At 43.0% G+C, this 25,798-nt stretch overlaps 1 protein-coding gene across 1 annotated transcript; it reads right to left on the minus strand.

Annotated features, from left to right (window-relative positions):
* Positions 1–20,217: 20,217 nt before the first annotated feature.
* LOC142251003 (mRNA decay activator protein ZFP36-like) lies at positions 20,218–25,117 on the minus strand. Its single transcript, XM_075323473.1, has 2 exons — positions 25,003–25,117; positions 20,218–22,392 (listed from the first exon to the last, which is right to left on the minus strand). Exons 1-2 carry the CDS (start codon positions 25,036–25,038, stop codon positions 21,496–21,498), a joined length of 933 nt encoding a protein of 310 aa, XP_075179588.1. The 5' UTR covers positions 25,039–25,117; the 3' UTR covers positions 20,218–21,495.
* Positions 25,118–25,798: the final 681 nt, after the last annotated feature.

Raw genomic sequence — 25,798 nt, forward strand, 5'->3', positions numbered from 1 at the left:
AGAAAATCACTTCCATAAAGTGTAAAAAATCTAGTGGTCTGGATGGAATCCCCCCAGAGATGTTGAAGTACAGCCCACCAGAAATTCAAGCTGCAATGGTTAAACTGTTCAACATTGTGCTGAGTGCTGGCTACTTCCCTCGTACCTGGAACCAAGGACTCATTACACCGATCCACAAGAGTGGGGACAGGTATGACCCTGCCAACTACAGAGGCATATGTGTCAGCAGTGACTTGGGAAAACTGTTCAACAGCATCCTAAACAAAAGGATCATCAGTTTCCTTACCGAGCACAATGTCCTGAGCAAAAGCCAAGCAGGGTTCGTGCCAAACCACCGCACCACGGACCACATCTACACCCTGCACAGTCTCATTCAGAGCCACGTCCACAATACAAAGCATGGGAAGATATACGCCTGCTTTGTAGACTTTAAAAAGGCCTTTGACTCAGTGTGGCACCCGGGCTTGTTCTTAAAAATGCTGGAAAGCGGAATAGGAGGAAAGACCTACGATGTCATCAAAAGCTCCTACACCGAGAACCTCTGCAGCGTGAGTGTGAACGGTAGAAGAACGGCTTATTTCCAGCAGAGCCGAGGAGTCAGACAGGGCTGCAGCCTAAGTCCAATGCTCTTCAATATTTACATCAATGAGCTGGCTACTGCTCTAGAATCTTCCACTGCTCCAGGTCTCACACTCCATGACGCCCAGGTGAAATTCTTGCTCTATGCAGATGACCTACTGCTGGTGTCACCAACCGAGAAAGGTCTCCAAGACAACCTACAAATTTTGGAGAAATTCAGCTCCACATGGGCACTACCGATCAATCTAAAGAAAACCAACATCATGGTATTCCAGAAGAGAAAAAGAAGATTTGACCAGCATCCTTCATTTGTCGTAAACGGCTGCACTCTAACAGGAACAGACAAATACACCTACTTGGGCCTGGAAATTCACCAGTCAGGGAGCTTCAAACAAGCCATAGAGACCCTGAAAAACAAGGCCTGCAAAACCTTTTATGCCATCCGAAGGAAATTGTATCATCTGAAGCCACCAGTGAGGGTCTGGCTAAAAATCTTCGATTCCATCATTGCTCCAATCCTCCTGTACGGCAGCGAAGTCTGGGGCCCTCACACTTACCCAGATTGGTCAAGGTGGGATTCCAGCCCAACAGAAATATTCCACCTGGAATTCTGTAAGCACCTTCTCCAGGTCCATCGAAGCACCTCCAACAGCGCCTGTCGAGCTGAGCTGGGCAGATTCCCTCTACACCTAGCAGCTCTGAAGAGGTCACTATCATTTCAGGCTCACCTACAGAGTAGCAATCCAAGCTCCCATCACCACAAAGCTCTGATACATATACGTGGGCCAGATGAACCAGGACCACGGGCACAGCTCTCCCAAACCCAACTGGATAAAATAACCAATCACAGCAGCCTGACAAGAACCAGAATCAGGAAGATGGTAGACGAGGGCCAGGAGAGGTACATCAGTGACTGGAGGACCGACATCAACACCTCACAGAAACTGACCACGTACCAGAGACTACAGAGAGACTACAGACTGGCCCCGTATCTGGAGAAAATCCCGGACCCCAGAGACCGCAGGACCCTGAGCCGATATAGACTCAGTGCCCACAGTCTAGCCATCGAATCCGGTCGACACAAGCAGAGCTACAAGCCCAGGGAGGACAGACTGTGCCAACACTGTGACCTGGAGGCCCTGGAGGATGAAACCCACTTCCTGCTACACTGCACCAAGTACTCAGCAGTGAGGGACACTCACTTCAGGAGACTCTCCCATCTCTTCCCGGATTTCAGCTCCATGAAGGAGGAAGAGAAAATATATATTCTGCTGGGGGAAGAAGAGAGCGCAGTGGAGATAGCAGCGCGGTATGTGAGCGAATGTCATAGACTTCGAGAAAGAGAACTATGATAAGCCATGGACTCCCATAGCCCCCCATCCCAGATGTGGCCCCCCAATCCCCACCCTGGATATGCCCCAACCACCGCTACCACAGTCCCCACCGTGGATATGCCCCATCATAAGCCATGGACTTCCATAGCCCCCATCCTAGAAGTGCCCCCACAGTCCCCACCCTGGATGTGCCCCATCCATCCTTCCTACAGTCCCCACCCCCCATCCCCACAGCCCCAGTCCCTAATGTACACTTGCTTTGGCAAAACTAATTTGTATTTGGTCCTGCCAATAAAGCTTATTTGATTTGATTTGATTTGATAGATAGATAGAGGGATAGATAGATAGATAGAGGGATAGATAGATAGAGAGATAGATAGAGAGATAGATAGATAGATAGATATATAGAGGGATAGATAGATAGATAGATAGATAGATAGATAGATAGATAGATAGATAGATAGATAGATAGAGGGATAGATAGATAGAGGGATAGATAGATAGAGGGATAGATAGATAGAGGGATAGAGGGATAGATAGATAGAGGGATAGATAGATAGAGGGATAGATAGATAGAGGGATAGATAGATAAAGGGATAGATAGAGGGATAGATAGATAGATAGATAGATAGAGGGATAGATAGAGGGATAGATAGAGGGATAGATAGATAGATAGAGGGATAGATAGATAGATAGAGGGATAGATAGATAGATAGAGGGATAGATAGATAGATAGATAGATAGCCACCAGTGAGGGTCTGGCTAAAAATCTTCGATTCCATCATTGCCCCAATCCTCCTGTACGGCAGCGAAGTCTGGGGCCCTCACACTTACCCAGATTGGTCAAGGTGGGATTCCAGCCCAACAGAAATATTCCACCTGGAATTCTGTAAGCACCTTCTCCAGGTCCATCGAAGCACCTCCAACAGTGCCTGTCGAGCTGAGCTGGGCAGATTCCCTCTACACCTAGCAGCTCTGAAGAGGTCACTATCATTTCGGGCTCACCTACAGAGTAGCAATCCAAGCTCCCATCACCACAAAGCTCTGATATATATACGTGGGCCAGATGAACCAGGACCCCTGGCACAGCTCTCCCAAACCCAACTGGACAAAATAACCAATCACAGCAGCCTGACAAGAACCAGAATCAGGAAGATGGTAGACGAGGGCCAGGAGAGGTATGTCAGTGACTGGAGGACCGACATCAACACCTCACAGAAACTGACCACGTACCAGAGACTACAGAGAGACTACAGACTGGCCCCATATCTGGAGACACTCCCGGATCCCAGAGACCGCAGGACCCTGAGCCGATATAGACTCAGTGCCCACAGTCTAGCCATCGAATCCGGCCGACACAAGCAGAGCTACAAGCCCAGGGAGGACAGACTGTGCCAACACTGTGACCTGGAGGCCCTGGAGGATGAAACCCACCTCCTGCTACACTGCACCAAGTACTCAGCAGTGAGGGACACTCACTTCAGGAGACTCTCCCATCTCTTCCCGGATTTCAGCTCCATGAAGGAGGAAGAGAAAATATATATCCTGCTGGGGGAAGAAGAGAGCGCAGTGGAGACAGCAGCGCAGTATGTGAGCGAATGCCATAGACTTCCAGAAAGAGAACTATGATAAGTCATGGACTTCCATAGCCCCCCATCCCAGATGTGGCCCCCCCAATCCCCACCCTGGATATGCCCCAACCACCGTTACTACAGTCCCCACCCTGGATATGCCCCATCATAAGCCATGGGCTTCCATAGCCCCCATCCTAGAAGTGCCCCCACAGTCCCCACCCTGGATGTGCCCCATCCATCCTTCCTACAGTCCCCACCCACCATCCCCACAGCCCCAGCCCCTAATGTACACTTGCTTTGGCAAAACTAATTTGTATTTGGTCCTGCCAATAAAGCTTATTTGATTTGATTTGATTTGATTTGATAGAGGGATAGATAGATAGAGGGATAGATAGATAGATGGATAGATAGATAGATAGAGGGATAGATAGATAGATAGATAGATAGATAGAGGGATAGATAGAGGGATAGATAGATAGATAGATAGATAGAGGGATAGATAGATAGATAGATAGATAGATAGATAGATAGATAGATAGAGGGATAGATAGAGGGATAGATAGATAGAGGGATAGATAGATAGATAGATAGATAGAGGGATAGATAGATAGAGGGATAGATAGATAGAGGGATAGATAGAGGGATAGATAGATAGATAGATAGATAGAGGGATAGATAGATAGATAGATAGATAGAGGGATAGATAGATAGATAGATAGATAGAGGGATAGATAGATAGATAGATAGATAGAGAGAGAGATAGATAGATAGATAGATAGATAGATAGATAGATAGATAGATAGAGGGATAGATAGATAGATAGAGGGATAGATAGAGGGATAGATAGAGGGATAGATAGATAGATAGATAGATAGATAGATAGAGGGATAGATAGATAGAGGGATAGATGGATAGATAGATAGAGGGATAGATAGATAGATAGATAGATAGAGAGATAGATAGATAGAGGGATAGATAGATAGAGGGATAGATAGATAGAGGGATAGATAGATAGATAGATAGAGGGATAGATAGAGGGATAGATAGATAGAGGGATAGATAGATAGATAGATAGATAGATAGATAGATAGAGGGATAGATAGATAGAGGGATAGATAGATAGAGGGATAGATAGATAGATAGATAGATAGAGGGATAGATAGATAGATAGATAGAGGGATAGATAGATAGATAGAGGGATAGATAGATAGATAGATAGAGAGATAGATAGATAGATAGATAGATAGAGGGATAGATAGATAGATAGAGGGATAGATAGAGGGATAGATAGATAGATAGATAGATAGATAGAGGGATAGATAGATAGAGGGATAGATGGATAGATAGATAGAGGGATAGATAGATAGATAGATAGAGAGATAGATAGATAGAGGGATAGATAGATAGAGGGATAGATAGATAGAGGGATAGATAGATAGAGGGATAGATAGATAGATAGATAGATAGATAGAGGGATAGATAGATAGATAGATAGATAGATAGATAGATAGATAGATAGATAGAGGGATAGATGGATAGAGCTGGCTACTGCTCTAGAATCTTCAACTGCTCCAGGTCTCACACTCCATGACGCCCAGGTGAAATTCTTGCTCTATGCAGATGACCTACTGCTGGTGTCACGAACCGAGAAAGGTCTCCAAGACAACCTACAAATCTTGGAGAAATTCAGCTCCACATGGGCACTACCGATCAATCTAAAGAAAACCAACATCATGGTGTTCCAGAAGAGAAAAAGAAGATTTACTACAGTCCCCACCCTGGATATGCCCCATCCATCCTTCCTACAGTCCCCACCCACCATCCCCACAGCCCCAGTCCCTAATGTACACTTGCTTTGGCAAAACTAATTTGTATTTGGTCCTGCCAATAAAGCTTATTTGATTTGATTTGATTGAGGGATAGATAGATAGAGTCAAATTTTAAGTACCTCTAAGGTCCAGGGGATATTACTCTGATTTACTCATAGAAAAATCCCCAATTGTGAAAATATTTAATTTTTATTCAAGTAGAAAAATAACACCAAAATGTGCACATAGATCAGGGCCGGCGTCAGCACCCGGCATACCCGGGCAAATGCCGGGGCCCTGGAGAGCCGGGGGGGGCCCACTCGGCCTCGTCAGCTCTGGTGCACCTTGGCCGGGGTCCACTCTCCTTAGTTCTGCGGTCCCCGGGCCGAGTTCCGGGGACCTCAGTCCTCGGCAGGAATCTGCGGCGCCGTCTCTTTAAGGCGCGCAGACTTCCTGGTTTGAACTTCATCTGTGGGCGGAGCTACAGACCGGCATCCTGCTCAGTCCCACAGATGAGAGTTGCAGTGCCAGCCAGCGACCCCCAGCACAGCGTGTCCCTCCGGCGCTGTGTGGGCCCCCTCTCCACCGTGACCTGAGCGGTATGTGCCCTCCCCAACCCCGATTTATGCCCCCCCCCCCCCCCGGAGCCGCGCGTGTCTGTCTGTCTGTCTCTGTCTGTATGTAGCAGAGCTAGGTGTGTATGTATATAGCAGAGCTATGTGTGTATGTATGTAGCAGAGCTAGGTGTGTATGTATGTAGCAGAGCTATGTGTGTATGTATATAGCAGAGCTATGTGTGTATGTATATAGCAGAGCTAGGTGTGTATGTATATAGCAGAGCTAGGTGTGTATGTATGTAGCAGAGCTAGGTGTGTATGTATGTAGCAGAGCTAGGTGTGTATGTATGTAGCAGAGCTATGTGTGTATGTATATAGCAGAGCTATGTGTGTATGTATATAGCAGAGCTAGGTGTGTATGTATATAGCAGAGCTATGTGTGTATGTATATAGCAGAGCTAGGCGTGTATGTATATAGCAGAGCTATGTGTGTATGTATATAGCAGAGCTAGGTGTGTATGTATATAGCAGAGCTATGTGTGTATGTATGTAGCAGAGCTAGGCGTGTATGTATATAGCAGAGCTAGGCGTGTATGTATATAGCAGAGCTATGTGTGTATGTATATAGCAGAGCTATGTGTGTATGTATATAGCAGAGCTATGTGTGTATGTATATAGCAGAGCTATGTGTGTATGTATGTAGCAGAGCTATGTGTGTATGTATATAGCAGCGCTGTGTGTATGTATATAGCAGAGCTAGGTGTGTATGTATATAGCAGAGCTATGTGTGTATGTATATAGCAGAGCTAGGTGTGTATGTATATAGCAGCGCTGTGTGTATGTATATAGCAGAGCTATGTGTGTATGTATATAGCAGAGCTATGTGTGTATGTATATAGCAGAGCTATGTGTGTATGTATATAGCAGAGCTATGTGTGTATGTATATAGCAGAGCTATGTGTGTATGTATATAGCAGAGCTATGTGTGTATGTATATAGCAGAGTTATGTGTGTATGTATATAGCAGAGCTATGTGTGCATGTATATAGCAGAGCTATGTGTGTATGTATATAGCAGAGCTATGTGTGTATGTATATAGCAGAGCTATGTGTGTATGTATATAGCAGAGCTATGTGTGTATGTATATAGCAGAGCTATGTGTGTATGTATATAGCAGAGCTATGTGTGTATGTATATAGCAGAGCTAGGTGTGCATGTATATAGCAGAGCTATGTGTGCATGTATATAGCAGAGCTATGTGTGCATGTATATAGCAGAGCTATTTGTGTATGTATATAGCAGAGCTAGGTGTGTATGTATATAGCAGAGCTAGGTGTGTATGTATATAGCAGAGCTAGGTGTGTATGTATATAGCAGAGCTATGTGTGTATGTATATAGCAGAGCTATGTGTGCATGTATATAGCAGAGCTAGGTGTGTATGTATGCAGCAGAGCTATGTGTGCATGTATATAGCAGAGCTATGTGTGTATGTATGTGGCAGAGCTATGTGTGTATGTATGTAGCAGAGCTATGTGTGCATGTATATAGCAGAGCTATGTGTGTATGTATGTGGCAGAGCTATGTGTGTATGTGGCAGAGCTATGTGTGTATGCATGTGGCAGAGCTATGTGTGTATGTATATAGCAGAGCTATGTGTGCATGTATATAGCAGAGCTAGGTGTGTATGTATATAGCAGAGCTATGTGTGTATGTATGCAGCAGAGCTATGTGTGCATGTATATAGCAGAGCTATGTGTGTATGTATGTGGCAGAGCTATGTGTGTATGTATATAGCAGAGCTATGTGTGTATGTATGCAGCAGAGCTATGTGTGCATGTATATAGCAGAGCTATGTGTGTATGTATGTGGCAGAGCTATGTGTGTATGTATGTAGCAGAGCTATGTGTGTATGTATATAGCAGAGCTAGGTGTGTATGTATATAGCAGAGCTAGGTGTGCATGTATATAGCAGAGCTATGTGTGTATGTATATAGCAGAGCTATGTGTGTATGTATGTAGCAGAGCTATGTGTGTATGTATATAGCAGAGCTATGTGTGTATGTGGCAGAGCTATGTGTGTATGTATGTGGCAGAGCTATGTGTGTATGTATGTAGCAGAGCTATGTGTGCATGTATATAGCAGAGCTAGGTGTGTATGTATGCAGCAGAGCTATGTGTGCATGTATATAGCAGAGCTATGTGTGTATGTATGTGGCAGAGCTATGTGTGTATGTATGTAGCAGAGCTATGTGTGTATGTATATAGCAGAGCTAGGTGTGTATGTATATAGCAGAGCTAGGTGTGCATGTATATAGCAGAGCTATGTGTGTATGTATATAGCAGAGCTATGTGTGTATGTATGTAGCAGAGCTATGTGTGTATGTATATAGCAGAGCTATGTGTGTATGTGGCAGAGCTATGTGTGTATGTATGTGGCAGAGCTATGTGTGTATGTATGTAGCAGAGCTATGTGTGCATGTATATAGCAGAGCTATGTGTGTATGTATGTGGCAGAGCTATGTGTGTATGTATGTAGCAGCGCTGTGTCTGTATGTATGTATCTAGCAGAGTTGTGTTGTGTGTGTCTGTATGCATGTATGATGTGTATCTATGTATGTCAGTGTATATGACTGTATAGATGTGTCAGTTCTATATGTATTTTTGTGAGTTTGCCGTTAAATATGTATATGTATGTGTACGTATGTGTGTCTGCGTGTGGATGGGGCCCACTGGGACTCTTCCGCCCGGGGCCCACAAAAACCTGGAGCCGGCCCTGACATAGATATACAATTCAATTGTCTTCTGCCAATTAAATGGCAACCCCTGATCTTGAATATCAAGACCAGGGTTTACAATAAACAAAAAAGACAAATTGATACAATTTAAAATACATAACCAAAATGCTGGTTCACAACAGGACAATAACTATGACCAAACTTAACTTGGTATCTCCTAATGAGACTATGCTGGCACAGCGTGCTTATCTGTAGTCCCAATCAAGGATAAACATCCAGGAGTATCCACATGACGTTTGGAAGATTAGTCCCTTTAGTCAGTATAGTGAACCGCCAACTATATCACAATCAAGACGTCTCCACCTCGACGCGTTTCCCCACGTTGGAACACGTGGTTCATCAGGAGGTTGTCAGATAGTATAGTTTAAGGTATGCAGGTCCATGGCGCCAGATAGCAGATCAGCAGCACTACAGTAAACACTGTCTTGATAGCATGCTCCCGTCCTCCAGGCGTCATCGATGACGCCTGGAGGACGGGAGCATGCTATCAAGACAGTGTTTACTGTAGTGCTGCTGATCTGCTATCTGGCGCCATGGACCTGCATACCTTAAACTATACTATCTGACAACCTCCTGATGAACCACGTGTTCCAACGTGGGGAAACGCGTCGAGGTGGAGACGTCTTGATTGTGATATAGTTGGCGGTTCACTATACTGACTAAAGGGACTAATCTTCCAAACGTCATGTGGATACTCCTGGATGTTTATCCTTGATTGGGACTACAGATAAGCACGCTGTGCCAGCATAGTCTCATTAGGAGATACCAAGTTAAGTTTGGTCATAGTTATTGTCCTGTTGTGAACCAGCATTTTGGTTATGTATTTTAAATTGTATCAATTTGTCTTTTTTGTTTATTGTAAACCCTGGTCTTGATATTCAAGATCAGGGGTTGCCATTTAATTGGCAGAAGACAATTGAATTGTATATCTATGTGCACATTTTGGTGTTATTTTTCTACTTGAATAAAAATTAAATATTTTCACAATTGGGGATTTTTCTATGAGTAGATAGATAGATAGAGGGATAGATAGAGAGAGAGAGAGATAGATAGATAGATAGATAGACAGAGGGATATATAGATAGAGGGATAGATAGAGGGATAGATAGATAGATAGATGGATAGATAGCTAGAGGGATAGATAGCTAGAGGGATAGATAAATAGAGGGATAGATAGATAGATGGATAGATAGCTAGAGGGATAGATAGCTAGAGGGATAGATAAATAGGGGGATAGATAGCTAGAGGGATAGAGGGATAGATAGATAGATAGATAGATAGAGGGATAGATAGATAGAGGGATAGATAGAGGGATAGATAGATAGATAAATAGATAGATAGATAGATATGTGACGCCCTGGCAAAACCAGGGTGTCACAGAGCCTGCAGACATCCAGCAAAGTGCAGGCCATTCTCCTCCTTGGTAACCTGATCCCACACCAGTGCAGCAGGACAGACACCCCCCCCAGTGTAAGAGCTAAACAGATCAGGAGGGGAAGGGATGGGGCAGAGTGAGTTTGGAGTGTGAGGAGAGCAGGGGAGGATAGCTCCTGGCTGCTGTAAGGAAGGGAAGTGTGAGGAAGGGGCCCGAGCTGACCGAGGCAGGTTAGTGGCCTGCCGGTACCAAGGGACGACCCGGATCACTGCAGGGGCGTGGGCTCCCCGTTCCCGACTGAGGAGGGAGAAAGAAGCGTCTGGCTGCAAAACAAGAACAGGATCCTGCTGTGCTGTGTGTGGGACCCAAACACCCTCCGCACTGAAGGCTGCAGACTCCGGCAGTTTCTAGTTTACCAGTGACTCTGTGTGGTTTAATTGTGAGTACACCTGTGCCATCCGGCACCGCGCTACGCTGCACCGCAACCCTGCACCCTGCCAAAACCCATCCTGCGGAATCCTCCGCCCTCCTATCGGGCCCCGGGACCACCAGCCCCTACCCACGGAGGGGTTAACACCTAGCTGCTGACCACCATCGCTCCCGGGAACCCAGTCACCAGCAGCGGTGGTGCCCACTATCACCACAACCCGTGGGTGGCGTCACGAACTCTCCACATCCCGAAGGAAACCAAATTTCCCCTTTCACTCGAGGGCGAGGAGCGCTGCTCGAGCCCCGGGTCCGGCCCGCTCGGGCCACCGAGGAGAAGGCACCGGATCTGAGCGCGATCACCCCGAGCAGCCCCCGTGATGGGGAAAGCTGGCCCCCGCCCCCGACAACTAGATAGATAGAGGGATAGATAGATAGATAGATAGATAAATAGATGATAGAGGGATAGATAGATAGATAGATAGAGGGATAGATAGATAGATAGATAGAGGTATGTATAGATAGATAGATAGATAGAGGGATAGAGGGATAGATGGATAGATAGAGGGATAGATAGATAGATAGATAGATAGAGGGATAAATAGATAGATAGAGGGATAGATAGAGGGATAGATAGATAGATAGATAGAGGGATAGATAGAGGGATAAATGGATAGATGGATGGATAGATAGAGGGATAGATAGATAGATAGATAGATAGATAGAGGGATAGATAGATAGAGGGATAGATAGATAGATAGATAGCTAGATAGATAGATAGATAGAGGGATAGATAGATAGATAGATAGATAGAGGGATAGATAGAAGGATAGATAGAGGGATAGATAGATAGATAGATAAATAGATGATAGAGGGATAGATAGATAGATAGATAGAGGGATAGATAGATAGATAGATAGAGGTATGTATAGATAGATAGATAGATAGAGGGATAGAGGGATAGATGGATAGATAGAGGGATAGATAGATAGATAGATAGATAGATAGAGGGATAAATAGATAGATAGAGGGATAGATAGAGGGATAGATAGATAGATAGATAGAGGGATAGATAGAGGGATAAATGGATAGATAGAGGGATAGATAGAGGGATAGATAGATAGAGGGATAGATAGATAGATAGATAGATAGATAGAGGGATAGATAGATAGAGGGATAGATAGATAGATAGATAGATAGATAGAGGGATAGATAGATAGATAGATAGATAGAGGGATAGATAGAAGGATAGATAGAGGGATAGATAGATAGATAGATAGAGGGATAGATAGATAGATAGATAGATAGATAGATAGATAGAGGGATGGATGGATAGATAGAGGGATAGATAGATAGATAGATAGAGGGATAGATAGAGGGATAGATAGATAGATAGATAGAGGGATGGATGGATAGATAGAGGGATGGATGGATAGATAGAGGGATAGATAGATAGAGGGATAGATAGATAGATAGAGGGATAGATAGATAGAGGGATAGATAGATAGATAGATAGATAGATAGATAGATAGATAGAGGGATAGATAGATAGAGGGAGAGATAGATAGATAGATAGATAGATAGATAGATAGATAGATAGATAGATAGAGGTATGTATAGATAGATAGATAGATAGATAGATAGAGGTATGTATAGATAGATAGATAGATAGATAGAGGTATAGATAGATAGAGGTATAGATAGATAGATTGGCCCCCCCAATCCCCACCCTGGATATGCCCCAACCACCGTTACTACAGTCCCCACCCTGGATATGCCCCATCATAACCATGGACTTCCATAGCCCCCATCCTAGAAGTGCCCCCACAGTCCCCACCCTGGATGTGCCCCATCCATCCTTCCTACAGTCCCCACCCACCATCCCCACAGCCCCAGTCCCTAATGTACACTTGCTTTGGCAAAACTAATTTGTATTTGGTCCTGCCAATAAAGCTTATTTGATTTGATTTGATTTGATAGATAGAGGGATAGATAGAGGGATAGATAGATAGATAGAGGTATAGATAGATAGAGGGATAGATAGAGGTATAGATAGATAGATAGATAGATAGATAGAGGTATAGATAGAGGGATAGATAGATAGATAGATAGATAGAGGTATAGATAGAGGGATAGAGGTATAGATAGAGGTATAGATAGAGGGATAGATAGATAGATAGATAGATAGATAGATAGATAGATAGAGGGATAGATAGATAGAGGGATAGATAGATAGAGGTATAGATAGAGGGATAGAGGTATAGATAGAGGTATAGATAGATAGAGGTATAGATAGATAGATAGATAGATAGATAGAGGTATAGATAGATAGATAGATAGATAGATAGAGGTATAGATAGATAGAGGGATAGATAGATAGAGGGATAGATAGATAGATAGATAGATAGATAGATAGATAGATAGATAGATAGATAGATAGATAGATAGATAGATAGATAGATAGAGGGATAGATAGATAGATAGATAGATAGAGGGATAGATAGATAGATAGATAGAGGGATAGATAGATAGATAGAGGGATAGATAGAGGGATAGATAGAGGGATAGATAGAGGGATAGATAGATAGATAGAGGGATAGATAGATAGATAGATAGATAGAGGGATAGATAGATAGATAGATAGAGGGATAGATAGATAGATAGATAGATAGAGGGATAGATAGATAGATAGATAGATAGATAGATAGATAGATAGATAGATAGAGGGATAGATAGATAGATAGATAGATAGAGGGATAGATAGATAGATAGATAGAGGGATAGATAGATAGATAGAGGGATAGATAGAGGGATAGATAGAGGGATAGATAGAGGGATAGATAGATAGAGGGATAGATAGATAGATAGATAGATAGATAGAGGGATAGATAGATAGATAGATAGATAGATAGATAGATAGATAGAGGGATAGATAGATAGATAGATAGATAGAGGGATAGATAGATAGATAGATAGAGGGATAGATAGATAGATAGATAGATAGAGGGATAGATAGATAGATAGATAGATAGATAGATAGATAGATAGAGGGATAGATAGATAGATAGATAGATAGAGGGATAGATAGATAGATAGATAGAGGGATAGATAGATAGAGGGATAGATAGATAGATAGATACATAGAGGGATAGATAGATAGATAGATAGAGGGATAGATAGAGGGATAGATAGAGGGATAGATAGATAGATAGATAGAGGGATAGATAGATAGAGGGATAGATAGATAGATAGATACATAGAGGGATAGATAGATAGATAGAGGGATAGATAGAGGGATAGATAGATAGATAGATAGATAGATAGAGGGATAGATAGATAGATAGATAGAGGGATAGATAGATAGAGGGATAGATAGATAGATAGATACATAGAGGGATAGATAGATAGATAGATAGAGGGATAGATAGAGGGATAGATAGAGGGATAGATAGATAGATAGATAGAGGGATAGATAGATAGAGGGATAGATAGATAGATAGATACATAGAGGGATAGATAGATAGATAGAGGGATAGATAGAGGGATAGATAGATAGATAGATAGATAGAGGGATAGATAGATAGATAGATAGAGGGATAGATAGATAGATAGATAGATAGATAGATAGATAGATAGATAGATAGATAGATAGATAGATAGAGGGATAGATAGATAGATAGATAGAGGGATAGATAGATAGATAGATAGATAGAGGGATAGATAGATAGATAGATAGATAGATAGAGGGATAGATAGATAGATAGATAGATAGAGGGATAGATAGATAGAGGGATAGATAGATAGATAGATAGATAGATAGATAGAGGGATAGATAGATAGATAGATAGATAGATAGATAGAGGGATAGATAGATAGATAGATAGATAGATAGATAGAGGGATAGATAGATAGATAGATAGATAGATAGATAGATAGAGGGATAGATAGATAGATAGATAGATAGATAGATAGATAGATAGATAGATAGAGGGATAGATAGATAGATAGATAGATAGAGGGATAGATAGATAGAGGGATAGATAGATAGATAGATACATAGAGGGATAGATAGATAGATAGATAGAGGGATAGATAGAGGGATAGATAGAGGGATAGATAGATAGATAGATAGATAGAGGGATAGATAGATAGATGAACAGACAGATTTATATAAAGTGTTGCAGGAATTTGAGAGAATCCAAAAACCAATGCTCCAAAAGTTCAACAAAAAGGTGCAGTTTCCACATTTCGGTTCCTCCTAGAACCTTTCTCAGGAGGAATTGAAAGATCACAGCCATACGTTATGGACTAATGAAGGCATCTTCACTTTTTTATTGAGCTGTTGGATTGCTGCCATTTTTGCATGATAGATACAGATGATATATATTTGGGCCCCGCGCTCCCCGCAGGGTGCGGTGTCACACTTGGTTCTTGCTGATGACAGCACTCCGCCATGCTGTTATTTACACAGGTGCTGATGTGGCTGATGTCATTTTACACGGATATCTGAAGAGAAGGAAGTGCCTCATCGCTCCGGAGCGTCTCCCTGACAACTCCTCACGTGTCATAATAAACACGGCTAATGTCACATGCCCTGCAGCCGCGGGCACTCCGCCTGGCCACACTATATAGCACTATGGGGGGGTCTTCCAGGAATAGGTCCATCCAGAATGTAACCCTGGGGAGAATCCATTTACCTCAGCTCCGACTATTCATCCACGATGTGCCGAGGAAGGCGATATCAGAGGACCGGCCTCATGTTGGGAGTGTATGGGGTTAAAGGGACACTCCTACAAAAATTACACTTGCATAATTAGGTACATACTGTAGTTGCCAAATTTCGAGAACTGTCTTGAAGGACATTTTAAAATGTGGCGTGTACTGACACTCCTCAAAGTGGTCAGGATGAACATCCTCCCCTCTATATGCAAGGATCATTGGGATGGAAATTCCACCAGATCTTTGTCTTTCTCAACAAAGAAGCATAGCTCTGGGGTGGGGTATTGGCATATGTGGGTGCCATGGGGGTGCCGAAAAACTACTTTGCCTTAGTTAGGCTTTTTAGATATTAAGCTATGGCAGCAAACTAAAACACTGTTGACACTGAAGGCATGGGATGAAAGAAGAAGGACGTGTCAAGCTCAACACTTTTAGACATAGAGAACAATTACATTTTCTAAAAAGTAGTTAAATCAACAAACAATGATTAAGGTCTAGTGAAAACATACTAATAATATAATAAAATAAACACCCTAGGGGTAAAAGTGATGTTTTTCCTAGAACAGGATCCTCGGGGGTGGAGCTTAACTTTAGAACCAATGAGAAAGTCCTTAGCACTTTTCCATTAATTTTTTTATATTGCCAATTTCCGACAATAATGAATCAGCTTGTTTACTAGTTTCAATGATTAACCCGAACCTCACATATAAGCAAACAGTGATTGTTGATCCTCCGCGCTGATTCACAATATGATTATTTATGCTTACATTAACATTTACTAGACTTCATGATCATTCTTCACAGCAACTAATTAACAATTAATACTGAAAGGTCTATTATAGGCATAGCTATCTAATAAGGGATCCCACTTAGGAAAATTGGAGGGCTACCAAATTATCCAAGTGGCAACCTCATAACTTGTTCATATTGATCGCATTTAGAATTGGGATGGGACTGAACCTATAAATGCCAATGAACCCATATATGTGACCCTTTGTGCTATTCTCCTATGTCCTATGACGTTCCATAAATGGCTCACACCATCCTTTGCTACACACTCTTCTATAGAATAGGGAATAGTGAGCCCCTAGTGGTGGCTTTTTGTAAAGACAGGCACTTGTAAAAAAATATTTACAGTGCTGTGCATAAAATATGCCATATTTGATAGAAGCACTCTACGCCAGCCATTGAGTCTATATTCCTCCATGACCCTATGTTACTAAAGCGTCTACCCTGTCTTGTCAAGAGTTAAAAATTTCTCCTTAAAGTGTATCTCTCATTTTATTTTTTTTTCCAAGAAATCAGTAGTACACTTGAAAATATGGAACTTTGTAATATATCTTATCAGAGAAATCTGCTTTTTTTCTTCTCCAGGACTGAATATTCAGTCTCAAAATCGTCAATTCACAGAATGAAAGATCAGGGGAGGGGGAGAAATAAGCAGATTTCTCTAAAAAGATGTATTACAAAGTTGCTTATTTTCATATGTACTATTGATTTATCAAATAAAAAAATAAAGTGGTGGGTACTCTTTAAGGAGACCGCCAAACCATGCAATGATCTGTGGGAAAATATGCAAATAGTCTTTTACAGAGGAAGAGAAAAGGGTCTCTAGTACCACCTACAGGAGGTAGCAAATCCTAGGACGCAATATTGAGCTTTGCCACATGACTTAGGATATAAAGTCAAACCAGGATCTTCCCTAAAAGTAAGAAACGGTCTTTGCCTAAAATGTTTCTGTTTCTTTAAACGGGTTGTCATGTAAACAGTTATTAGCGGTCCACAATATAGGTGATAAATGTGTAATCGCTGAGGGATTGTCTGCTGAAGTCGACACTGATTCCAAGAATTGAGGGACTAAAGTCATCTGTGTGAATAAAGCTTTAGTGAGCATGTGCGACCACTGCTCCAAGAGAAGCAGTAGTGAGCATGTGCAACCACCACTCCCAATGATAGAACTGTAGTGAGCATGTGTGACCACCAATCCTAAAGATGGAACTGTAGTCAGCATGTGTGATCACCACTACTAAAGATGAAGCAGTAGTGAGCGTGTGCGACCACCACTCCTAATTATGAAACTGTGATGTGCATGTGTGATCATCACTCCTAAAGATGACTTTATAGTATGTGCCACCACCACTCCTAAAGATGCCTTTGTAGTGAGCATGTGCAGCCACAACTCCTAAAGATGGGACTGTAGTGAGCATGTGCAACAATAACTCCTAGGGATGCCTCAGCAGTGAGCATGTGCAACCACCACTCCAAAAGATGGGACTGTAGTGAGCATGTGCAGCCACAATGCCTAAAGATGCCTCTGTAGTGAGCATGTACAACCACCACTCCAAAAGATGGGACTGTAGTGAGCATGTGCAGCCACAATGCCTAAAGATGGAGTGATAGTGAGTATGTACAACCACCATTCCTAAAGATGGGACTGTAGTGAGCATGTGCAGCCATAACTCATAAAGATGCCTCTGTAGTCAGCATGTGCAACCACAACTCCTAAAGATGCCTGTGTAGTGAGTATGTGCAGCCATAACTCCTAAAGATGCCTCTGTAGTGAGCATGTGCTACCACAACTCCTAAAGATGGGACTGTAGTGAGCATGTGCTACCACAACTCCTAAAGATGAGACTGTAGTGAGTATGTGCAACCACAACTCCTAAAGATGCTTCTGTAGTGAGCATGTTCAACCGCAACTCCTAAAGATGCTTCTGTAGTGAGCATGTGCAACCACAACTCCTAAAGATGGGACTGTAGTAAACATGTGCAACCAGAACTCCTAAAGATGAGACTGTAGTGAGGATGTGCAACCACAACTCCTAAAGATGAGACTGTAGTGAGTATGTGCAACCACAACTCCTAAAGATGCTTCTGTAGTGAGCATGTTCAACCGCAACTCCTAAAGATGCTTCTGTAGTGAGCATGTGCAACCACAACTCCTAAAGATGGGACTGTAGTGAGCATGTGCAACCACAACTCCTAAAGATGCTTCTGTAGTAAGTATGTGCAACCACAACTCCTAAAGATGGGACTGTAGTAAACATGTGCAACCACAACTCCTAAAGATGGGACTGTAGTGAGCATGTGCAACAATAACTCCTAGGGATGCCTCAGCAGTGAGCATGTGCAACCACCACTCCAAAAGATGGGACTGTAGTGAGCATGTGCAGCCACAATGCCTAAAGATGCCTCTGTAGTGAGCATATTCAACCACCACTCCAAAAGATGGGACTGTAGTGAGCATGTGCAGCCACAATGCCTAAAGATGGAGTGATAGTGAGTATGTACAACCACCATTCCTAAAGATGGGACTGTAGTGAGCATGTGCAGCCATAACTCCTAAAGATGCCTCTGTAGTCAGCATGTGCAACCACAACTCCTAAAGATGCCTGTGTAGTGAGTATGTGCAGCCATAACTCCTAAAGATGCCTCTGTAGTGAGCATGTGCTACCACAACTCCTAAAGATGGGACTGTAGTGAGCATGTGCTACCACAACTCCTAAAGATGGGACTGTAGTGAGCATGTGCAACCACAACTCCTAAAGATGGGACTGTAGTAAACATGTGCAACCACAACTCCTAAAGATGGGACTGTAGTGAGCATGTGCAACCACAACTCCTAAAGATGGGACTGTAGTAAACATGTGCAACCACAACTCCTAAAGATGAGACTGTAGTGAGTATGTGCAACAACAACTCCTAAAGATGGGACTGTAGTGAGCATGTGCAACCACAACTCCTAAAGATGCTTCTGTAGTAAGTATGTGCAACCACAACTCCTAAAGATGGGACTGTAGTAAACATGTGCAACCACAACTCCTAAAGATGGGACTGTAGTAAACATGTGCAACCACAACTCCTAAAGATGGGACTGTAGTGAGCATGTGCAACCACAACTCCTAAAGATGCTTCTGTAGTAAACATGTGCAACCACAACTCCTAAAGATGGGACTGTAGTGAGGATGTGCAACCACAACTCCTAAAGATGCTTCTGTAGTGAGTATGTGCAACCACAACTCCTAAAGATGCTTCTGTAGTGAACATGTGCAACCACAACTCCTAAAGATGCTTCTGTAGTGAGCATGTGCGACCACAACTCCTAAAGATGCTTCTGTAGTGAGCATGTTCAACCACAACTCCTAAAGATGGGACTGTAGTAAACATGTGCAACCACAACTCCTAAAGATGGGACTGTAGTGAGCATGTTCAACCACAACTCCTAAAGATGCTTCTGTAGTGAGCATGTGCAACCACAACTCCTACAGATGGGACTTTAGTGAGCATGTGCAACCACAACTCCTAAAGATGGGACTGTAGTGAGCATGTGCAACCACAACTCCTAAAGATGGGACTGTAGTGAACATGTACAACCACAACTCCTAAAGATGCTTCTGTAGTGAACATGTGCAACCACAACTCCTAAAGATGCTTCTGTAGTGAGCATGTGCGACCACAACTCCTAAAGATGCTTCTGTAGTGAGCATGTGCAACCACAACTCCTAAAGATGCTTCTGTAGTGAGCATGTGCAACCACAACTCCTACAGATGGGACTTTAGTGAGCATGTGCAACCACAACTCCTAAAGATGGGACTGTAGTGAGCATGTGCAACCACAACTCCTAAAGATGGGACTGTAGTGAACATGTACAACCACAACTCCTAAAGATGCTTCTGTAGTGAGCATGTGCGACCACAACTCCTAAAGATGGAGTGATAGTGAGTATGTACAACCACCACTCCTAAAGACCATGATTAGAGCAGTGGTCACTCAAGTTCACAACTGCTCAATTCACATAGTGAAATTTGAGACCCTGATCCCGATCAAACCCCCGATGTTCCTACACTGTGGATAGTTGATACATGTTGCCTATAGGACAATCCCTCTAAGAGACTATATTGGTCTAAGGTGGTGATATAGGGGTCCTCCTAGCTAAATCCTAAAACGGACCTATAAGGATCCTATAGAGCAGCCTGGATTCTTGATGGTCCCCTTATGATCATTCATGTTCCATCCCCACATTCTCCAAACAAGAAAGAAAGTCTTAATTATGCAAATTTAATTTTTTATTAGCTTCATTTATTTCACTTAAGTGATTACAAACTTATTTTCTGACAAATATATATTATTTCCAAAAATAATACAAAAAAGATAAATAGATATAAAATTTATTCAGTAATAAATAGGACATAAATAGATACATATGTGTTAGAAGATACACACTTTGGATTACAATGATCAAGGTATTAATTACTACTGGATTTTTTTGCTGATATTTCCTGTAAAGCACCTGATTAAAACTCCTGTATCAGCCATCCTGTGAGGTATAAGGCACACTGTAAAGATCCTACAGATGGGAGTACTAAAATGCATTGCGCAGGATTGTCATAATACCCGGCTGCAAAAATTAGGAGCGACGCATTGGTATGTAGGACTTTAGGGAATTTCGCTCTTCGGCACCAATTATGGACCGATCATTATAACGATGAATTCTCACCCCTCATTGGTCCGTTACAGGCGTAGTAGGGTATATTAAATACTTGGTTTATCAGTGGGGTATGACGTAGAGGCAATACTATAGATCTTGACGTCTTCCAGAGACGGGGGTGGGGGGAGGAGAAGGGGCGCTACCTGAATGTCAGGGACGGGTATACACCGCGTAGTGTGTATTACACATGTAGTAGTGTATCGGTAGAATACACAATGATATTGTAATATTATAGTATTGTATTATAACATTGCAATGCATTGCAGCACTTCCAGAAAAGGTTTTATTTTTGGGGGGGGGGGGGGGGGGTAGAGTTCACAGGAGTAAAAAGTCAGGATTTTTTTCACAACTGGGATACTGGTCCACGCTCGGTCCCGATCTTCCAATATTTAGGTCCAGCCCAAACTATGGCAGATGAGACTAGGGGCAGTAAACATGCTATACACCTTGTTTTGCTACATGAATTCAGAGCTTGACCCCAATCTACAGTACACAGCAAGTAGTAGGGTAGGCCCTTACATAAGAAAATGCACCTGTCATCTCCGGAACCTTACAAAAATCCAGATCCGCATAAGTTAACAATAGATTTTTTCGTTTGTTGGAAAAGGGCGGTTTCCATATGTGCAAAAACAGTCATGTCTATTGAGGCTACTTTTGAAGCCTTCACCCCAAACTGCGTAAAGCCCTGAGAATCAACAAAAAGGCACTTGATTAGAGGTTCTTCTTCTGCCGCTAGTTGTAACTTCACAGAACGTTTATTTTTTGTGTCCTGATGCTGGTGGGACCAGCAGGGCTGAAATTAAAATTTGTTCCGATGCTTTTCTCCACTTGTAATCCCTCAATCGGATACGGAAAGCCTGTGGAAGATAGGCAATCTCTTGTTGGTAGCCGCTTGACTTGGCACCTCGAAAACTGGAGACTCAGAGCCACTGCTGTAACACTCATTTTCGGTCAAGGAACTGGAAGAAGGTGAACGTAGGAGTTGATAACTGGAGAAAGGGTCCTGAATAAGATTTCCAGCTCTGGAGCATCGGCATGAGCAACACCGATTACAGGAAGAATCCATTCCTTTGAGGGAAGACACATGGCTTCTGGTCTCAGGAGCGGGAGAGAAGATTGAATCACTGGGAGGAGGAGATACTGATGAAGCTCTGGTGAACGAAGCAGGATCTGGGAAACCTGGTGGTGGAGGAGAGGCTCTTCTGATGGGTACACCACTGTAGCTAAGACTTTGGCGTAAAACGTGTTGAGGGGTACTACCTTGCTCAGCTGGGTGGTGGATAAAATTGCATCGGGACCCATATGGGCACTCTCCATACAGATGGAACTTGTGGCAATACTCTGTTTTGTATTTTGGATGACGGTTTGGTTCTCTTAGCTCACCTTGACCATGAGCAAACTGGCATTTGGAGCCGTATTTACAGGTACCAGTTTCGGAGAAGGTACGACACAGCTCTGTCTTGTAACGAGGTGATGGAGCAGGAAGAGAAGGCAAGGGAGCTTTCAAAGGAGGGAATCCTGGTGGCGGTGGAGGTAGTGCTGTTCGGGGCCCTTCGGTAAGGCTGATGGACCGATCAGCTCTGAAAGGAGCACGGTGAGGTTCAAAAGTCCAACGAGCAGGCCACTTTGTTTCATCATAGACTTCAGGGGCACAAGAATGTCTTCTCTTGGCGTTGGTGAAGATATTGTCATTGGTGTTCTCTATATCTTCTGACAAACTCAAGTTGCGAAGGTTCTGGAGGTTTACATAATGGAAAAGAGTTAGGGTGATACCTAGGCCCAACCCAACCATAGTCAATGCAGTGAGTGTTAAGTGTGCAATCATTTTCTCAGTACCATAACTAAATCTTGACAACTCAACAAGAAAAACAAGTTCTCTCATACCCATGTGTGTCCTACATACATATAAAACTGCAAAGTATATGGTTCATATTATCTGGAACATTCACATCGAAAGAGAAGCCTGAAAGTCGAATCATTTGAGCTGCGCGTTCAAACAGGAAGTCTGGCCCTCATCATTCACTGTCAAATTTATGTATGTAGGACAGACAAACAAGCAGAAGCTTGTCAGAGAAGCAGAGTCGCATCTGACTGTGAAGGCCTGGAGGTAAAAACACAATCCACCCATGAAATGGAAAAAGCAGCTGGAAAGTGACAAAGTATAAGGTCTGGAAGGACAGAGGGGCAGTAAAGTATAAGGTCTGGAAGGACAAAGGGGCAGGAAAGTATAAGGACTGGTGGGAGAGAGGGGCAGGAAAGTATAAGGACTGGTGGGACAGAGGGGCAGGAAAATATAAGGACTGGTGGGACAGAGGGGCAGGAAAGTATAAGTACTGGTGGGACAGAGGGGCAGGAAAGTATAAGGACTGATAAAACAGAGGGGCAGGAAAGTATAGGGACTGGTGTGACACAGTGGTAGTAATGTATTTGAACTCGAGGGACAGAGGGGCAGTAAAGTATAAAAACTGGTGGGATAGAGTGGTAGTAATGTAAGAGGACTGGTAGGATAGAGGGGTAGTAAAGTATAAAGACTGGTGGGACAGAATGGTAGTAATGTACATCAACTGGTAGGATAGAGTGGTAGTAAAGTATAAGGACTGGTGGGACAAAGCGGTAGTAATGTACAAGGACTGGTACGACTAAGGGGCAGTAAAGTTTAAGGTTAGGGGGGAAAGAGGAGTAGTAATGCATGAGGACTAGTAAGACAGAGGGACAGTAATGTACAGAAGAGACCACTGGTAATGTCCAAGAACTGGAAGGACAGAGGGTAGTAAAGTATAAAAACTGGTGAGACAGAAAGCTAGTAATGTACAAGTGCTGGTAAGAGAGGGGTAGTAAAGGTTAACGACTGGTAGGTTAGAGGGGTAGTAAAGTATAAGGACTGGTGGGAGATGGAAGTAGTAATGTACAAGGACTGGTAGGATAGAGGGGTAGTAAAGTATAAGGACTGGTGGGAGATGGAAGTAGTAATGTACAAGGACTGGTAGGATAGAGGGGTAGTAAAGTATAAGGACTGGTGGGAGATGGAAGTAGTAATGTACAAGGACTGGTAGGATAGAGGGGTAGTAAAGTATAAGGACTGGTGGGAGATGGAAGTAGTAATGTACAAGGACTGGTAGGATAGAGTAGCAGTAAAGTTTAATGACGAGTAGGACAGAGGGATAGTAATGTACGAGGACATTAGGATAGTTTGGTAGTAGTAATGTATGAGGTAGGTCAGGGGTTAGTAAAATATGAAGGTTGATAGAATAGAGGGGTAGTGAAGGACAAGATCTGGTAGGGAAGAGAATTAGTATTGTGAAGACTTTGCCACAGACATTTAAGAGTTAAGCTGGAGTAGATGTGAGTCATGGCAAGCTATGAGGACTGTCAGAAATAACAGCCAAGTGACAGCACATTTTAAGGACTGACAGCAGATAATGTTTTATGGCATGGAAAGGTCCAAGGTCTAAAAGGAATCAAGCAACAAAAGTTGCAAAGTTCAAATAGGCAATAATAGCCAAGAACTACCCGACCCCAAGGACACATGAGCTGGGACAGGACGGAGAGATACAAAGGTTAGTTGACGAGGCACGAAGAAGACAGACTGTGAGGTATGAGGCACAACTGACAGGAATGCAAAGGTCTAAGATCTATAAAGAGCTGCCCACTGACAGGGGGATTGGGTGACACAACCTCGGAGTGACGGGCAGGTGCAGAAGCGGGGTGACGGACATACAAAAAGTGACAGACCCCAGGACAAAACAATGAGGTCAGTCCAGTGCAGTTGTCATGACAGGTATCGTCTTTGGTTATATGAGACCAAAGAAGGACTATGAGATATCTAGCAATACCGGTACCTCTGGGTCTATCCTACCGGTTGAGTGTCCTACCAACAAAGAATCATTGTACTAAATAAATAGAGCTTGTTGGGAGCCGAATATCATCTCTAGGACTTGGATAGCCAAAAACAGACTGCCTAGCCTATCTCCCACTCTACAAACGTTCTCTAGACCTACTGACAACCCTCTCCACCATTATTTCATCCGTTCTTCTCTCCGACCCATCCAGGTTTCCCCTTGACCTTCACATCACCTCTATGTCCGGTCTCTCTCCCGAGTCCCAACCTATACTTAGTCCCCTTTGTGCCCCTCCAGTTCCCACCCTATCTGTCCATCTAATATAAAGAGAGTAGCATAAAAATAAGTCACAATACAATAACAGAAGTTATACAAAACCATACAGTACAGATTCAGAAGCAATTAGGAAGAAATTAGAACATTCGGAAACTGTAACGTTCCCTCTACCCGTAAGAAAATACCCATTTCCACCCCCAAAGGCCAAGCGGCACCACCCAAGGTCTCACCTCGTAGATTGTTTGTATATCCAGCATTGTGGACATAATGATCCAAAAAAAAAATAAGTACTTGCTCCTACACCCAGTGATTCTTATAAGCAGTCAGTGCAGTACGGAGCCTCCAGCCCTCTGCCCTTATATACAGCACAACACCCCACCTACAAATGATGTCACCCTAAGGGTGAAGTCCAGAGAGGAGGATAAGGGAAGGGTGGGGGGGAGGCGTTAGCTAATCTCTCTCCTTGCTTAGGAAAACAAGTCAGTCTCCAGCCAAGATCACATTATGAGAAGGAAGGGAGGGTGGGGGGAGAAAGAAAAAAAAGCCTATGAAAGAGTGAAAAAGGAGAAAGAATGCAAAGACAGAAACTAAAGGAGACTGGAGAAAGAAAACAAGGAGAGGAGAAGGAAAGCGAGGCAGGCACAGAACATTACAAGATATTAAGCCTTATTGAGAAACGCTTAACGCAACGCACAATAGTCGCTTTTATTGGACTTGTTCTAACTCAATACGATCGAGCTCGAGAATAAGGTCACAATTTCACAACATCGTCTATAACCGTCTCCGATCGTCAACTAAAAGTAAACTGCTAAAGTGCAAGGATATGCACTAAGATTTAGTGTGCGTGGCCCCTTTAAATGACACTTTCAAGGCTTTGCATTAAGGAAGAACATGCGTGGCCCCTTTAAATGAAACATTCCAGGCTATGCATTAGGGATTAGAATGGTTGCCTTTTTAAATGAAACTGTCAAGCATATAGATTGAGTATTAAAGTGCATGGCCCCTTTAAATGACACGTTCAAGGCT

The sequence above is a fragment of the Anomaloglossus baeobatrachus genome, chromosome 9 (genome assembly GCF_048569485.1).
Source record: "Anomaloglossus baeobatrachus isolate aAnoBae1 chromosome 9, aAnoBae1.hap1, whole genome shotgun sequence".
NCBI classification, from domain to species: domain Eukaryota; kingdom Metazoa; phylum Chordata; class Amphibia; order Anura; family Aromobatidae; genus Anomaloglossus; species Anomaloglossus baeobatrachus.

Bases quoted from the DNA above. Each gene is read 5' to 3' on its own strand.
- LOC142251003 (XM_075323473.1), bottom strand. From the start codon at position 25,038: ATGTCCACAATGCTGGATATACAAACAATCTACGAG. The intron at 22,393-25,002 runs GTGAGACCTTGG...GTAAACCTCCAG, and splicing joins ATATACAAACAATCTACGAG to AACCTTCGCAACTTGAGTTT.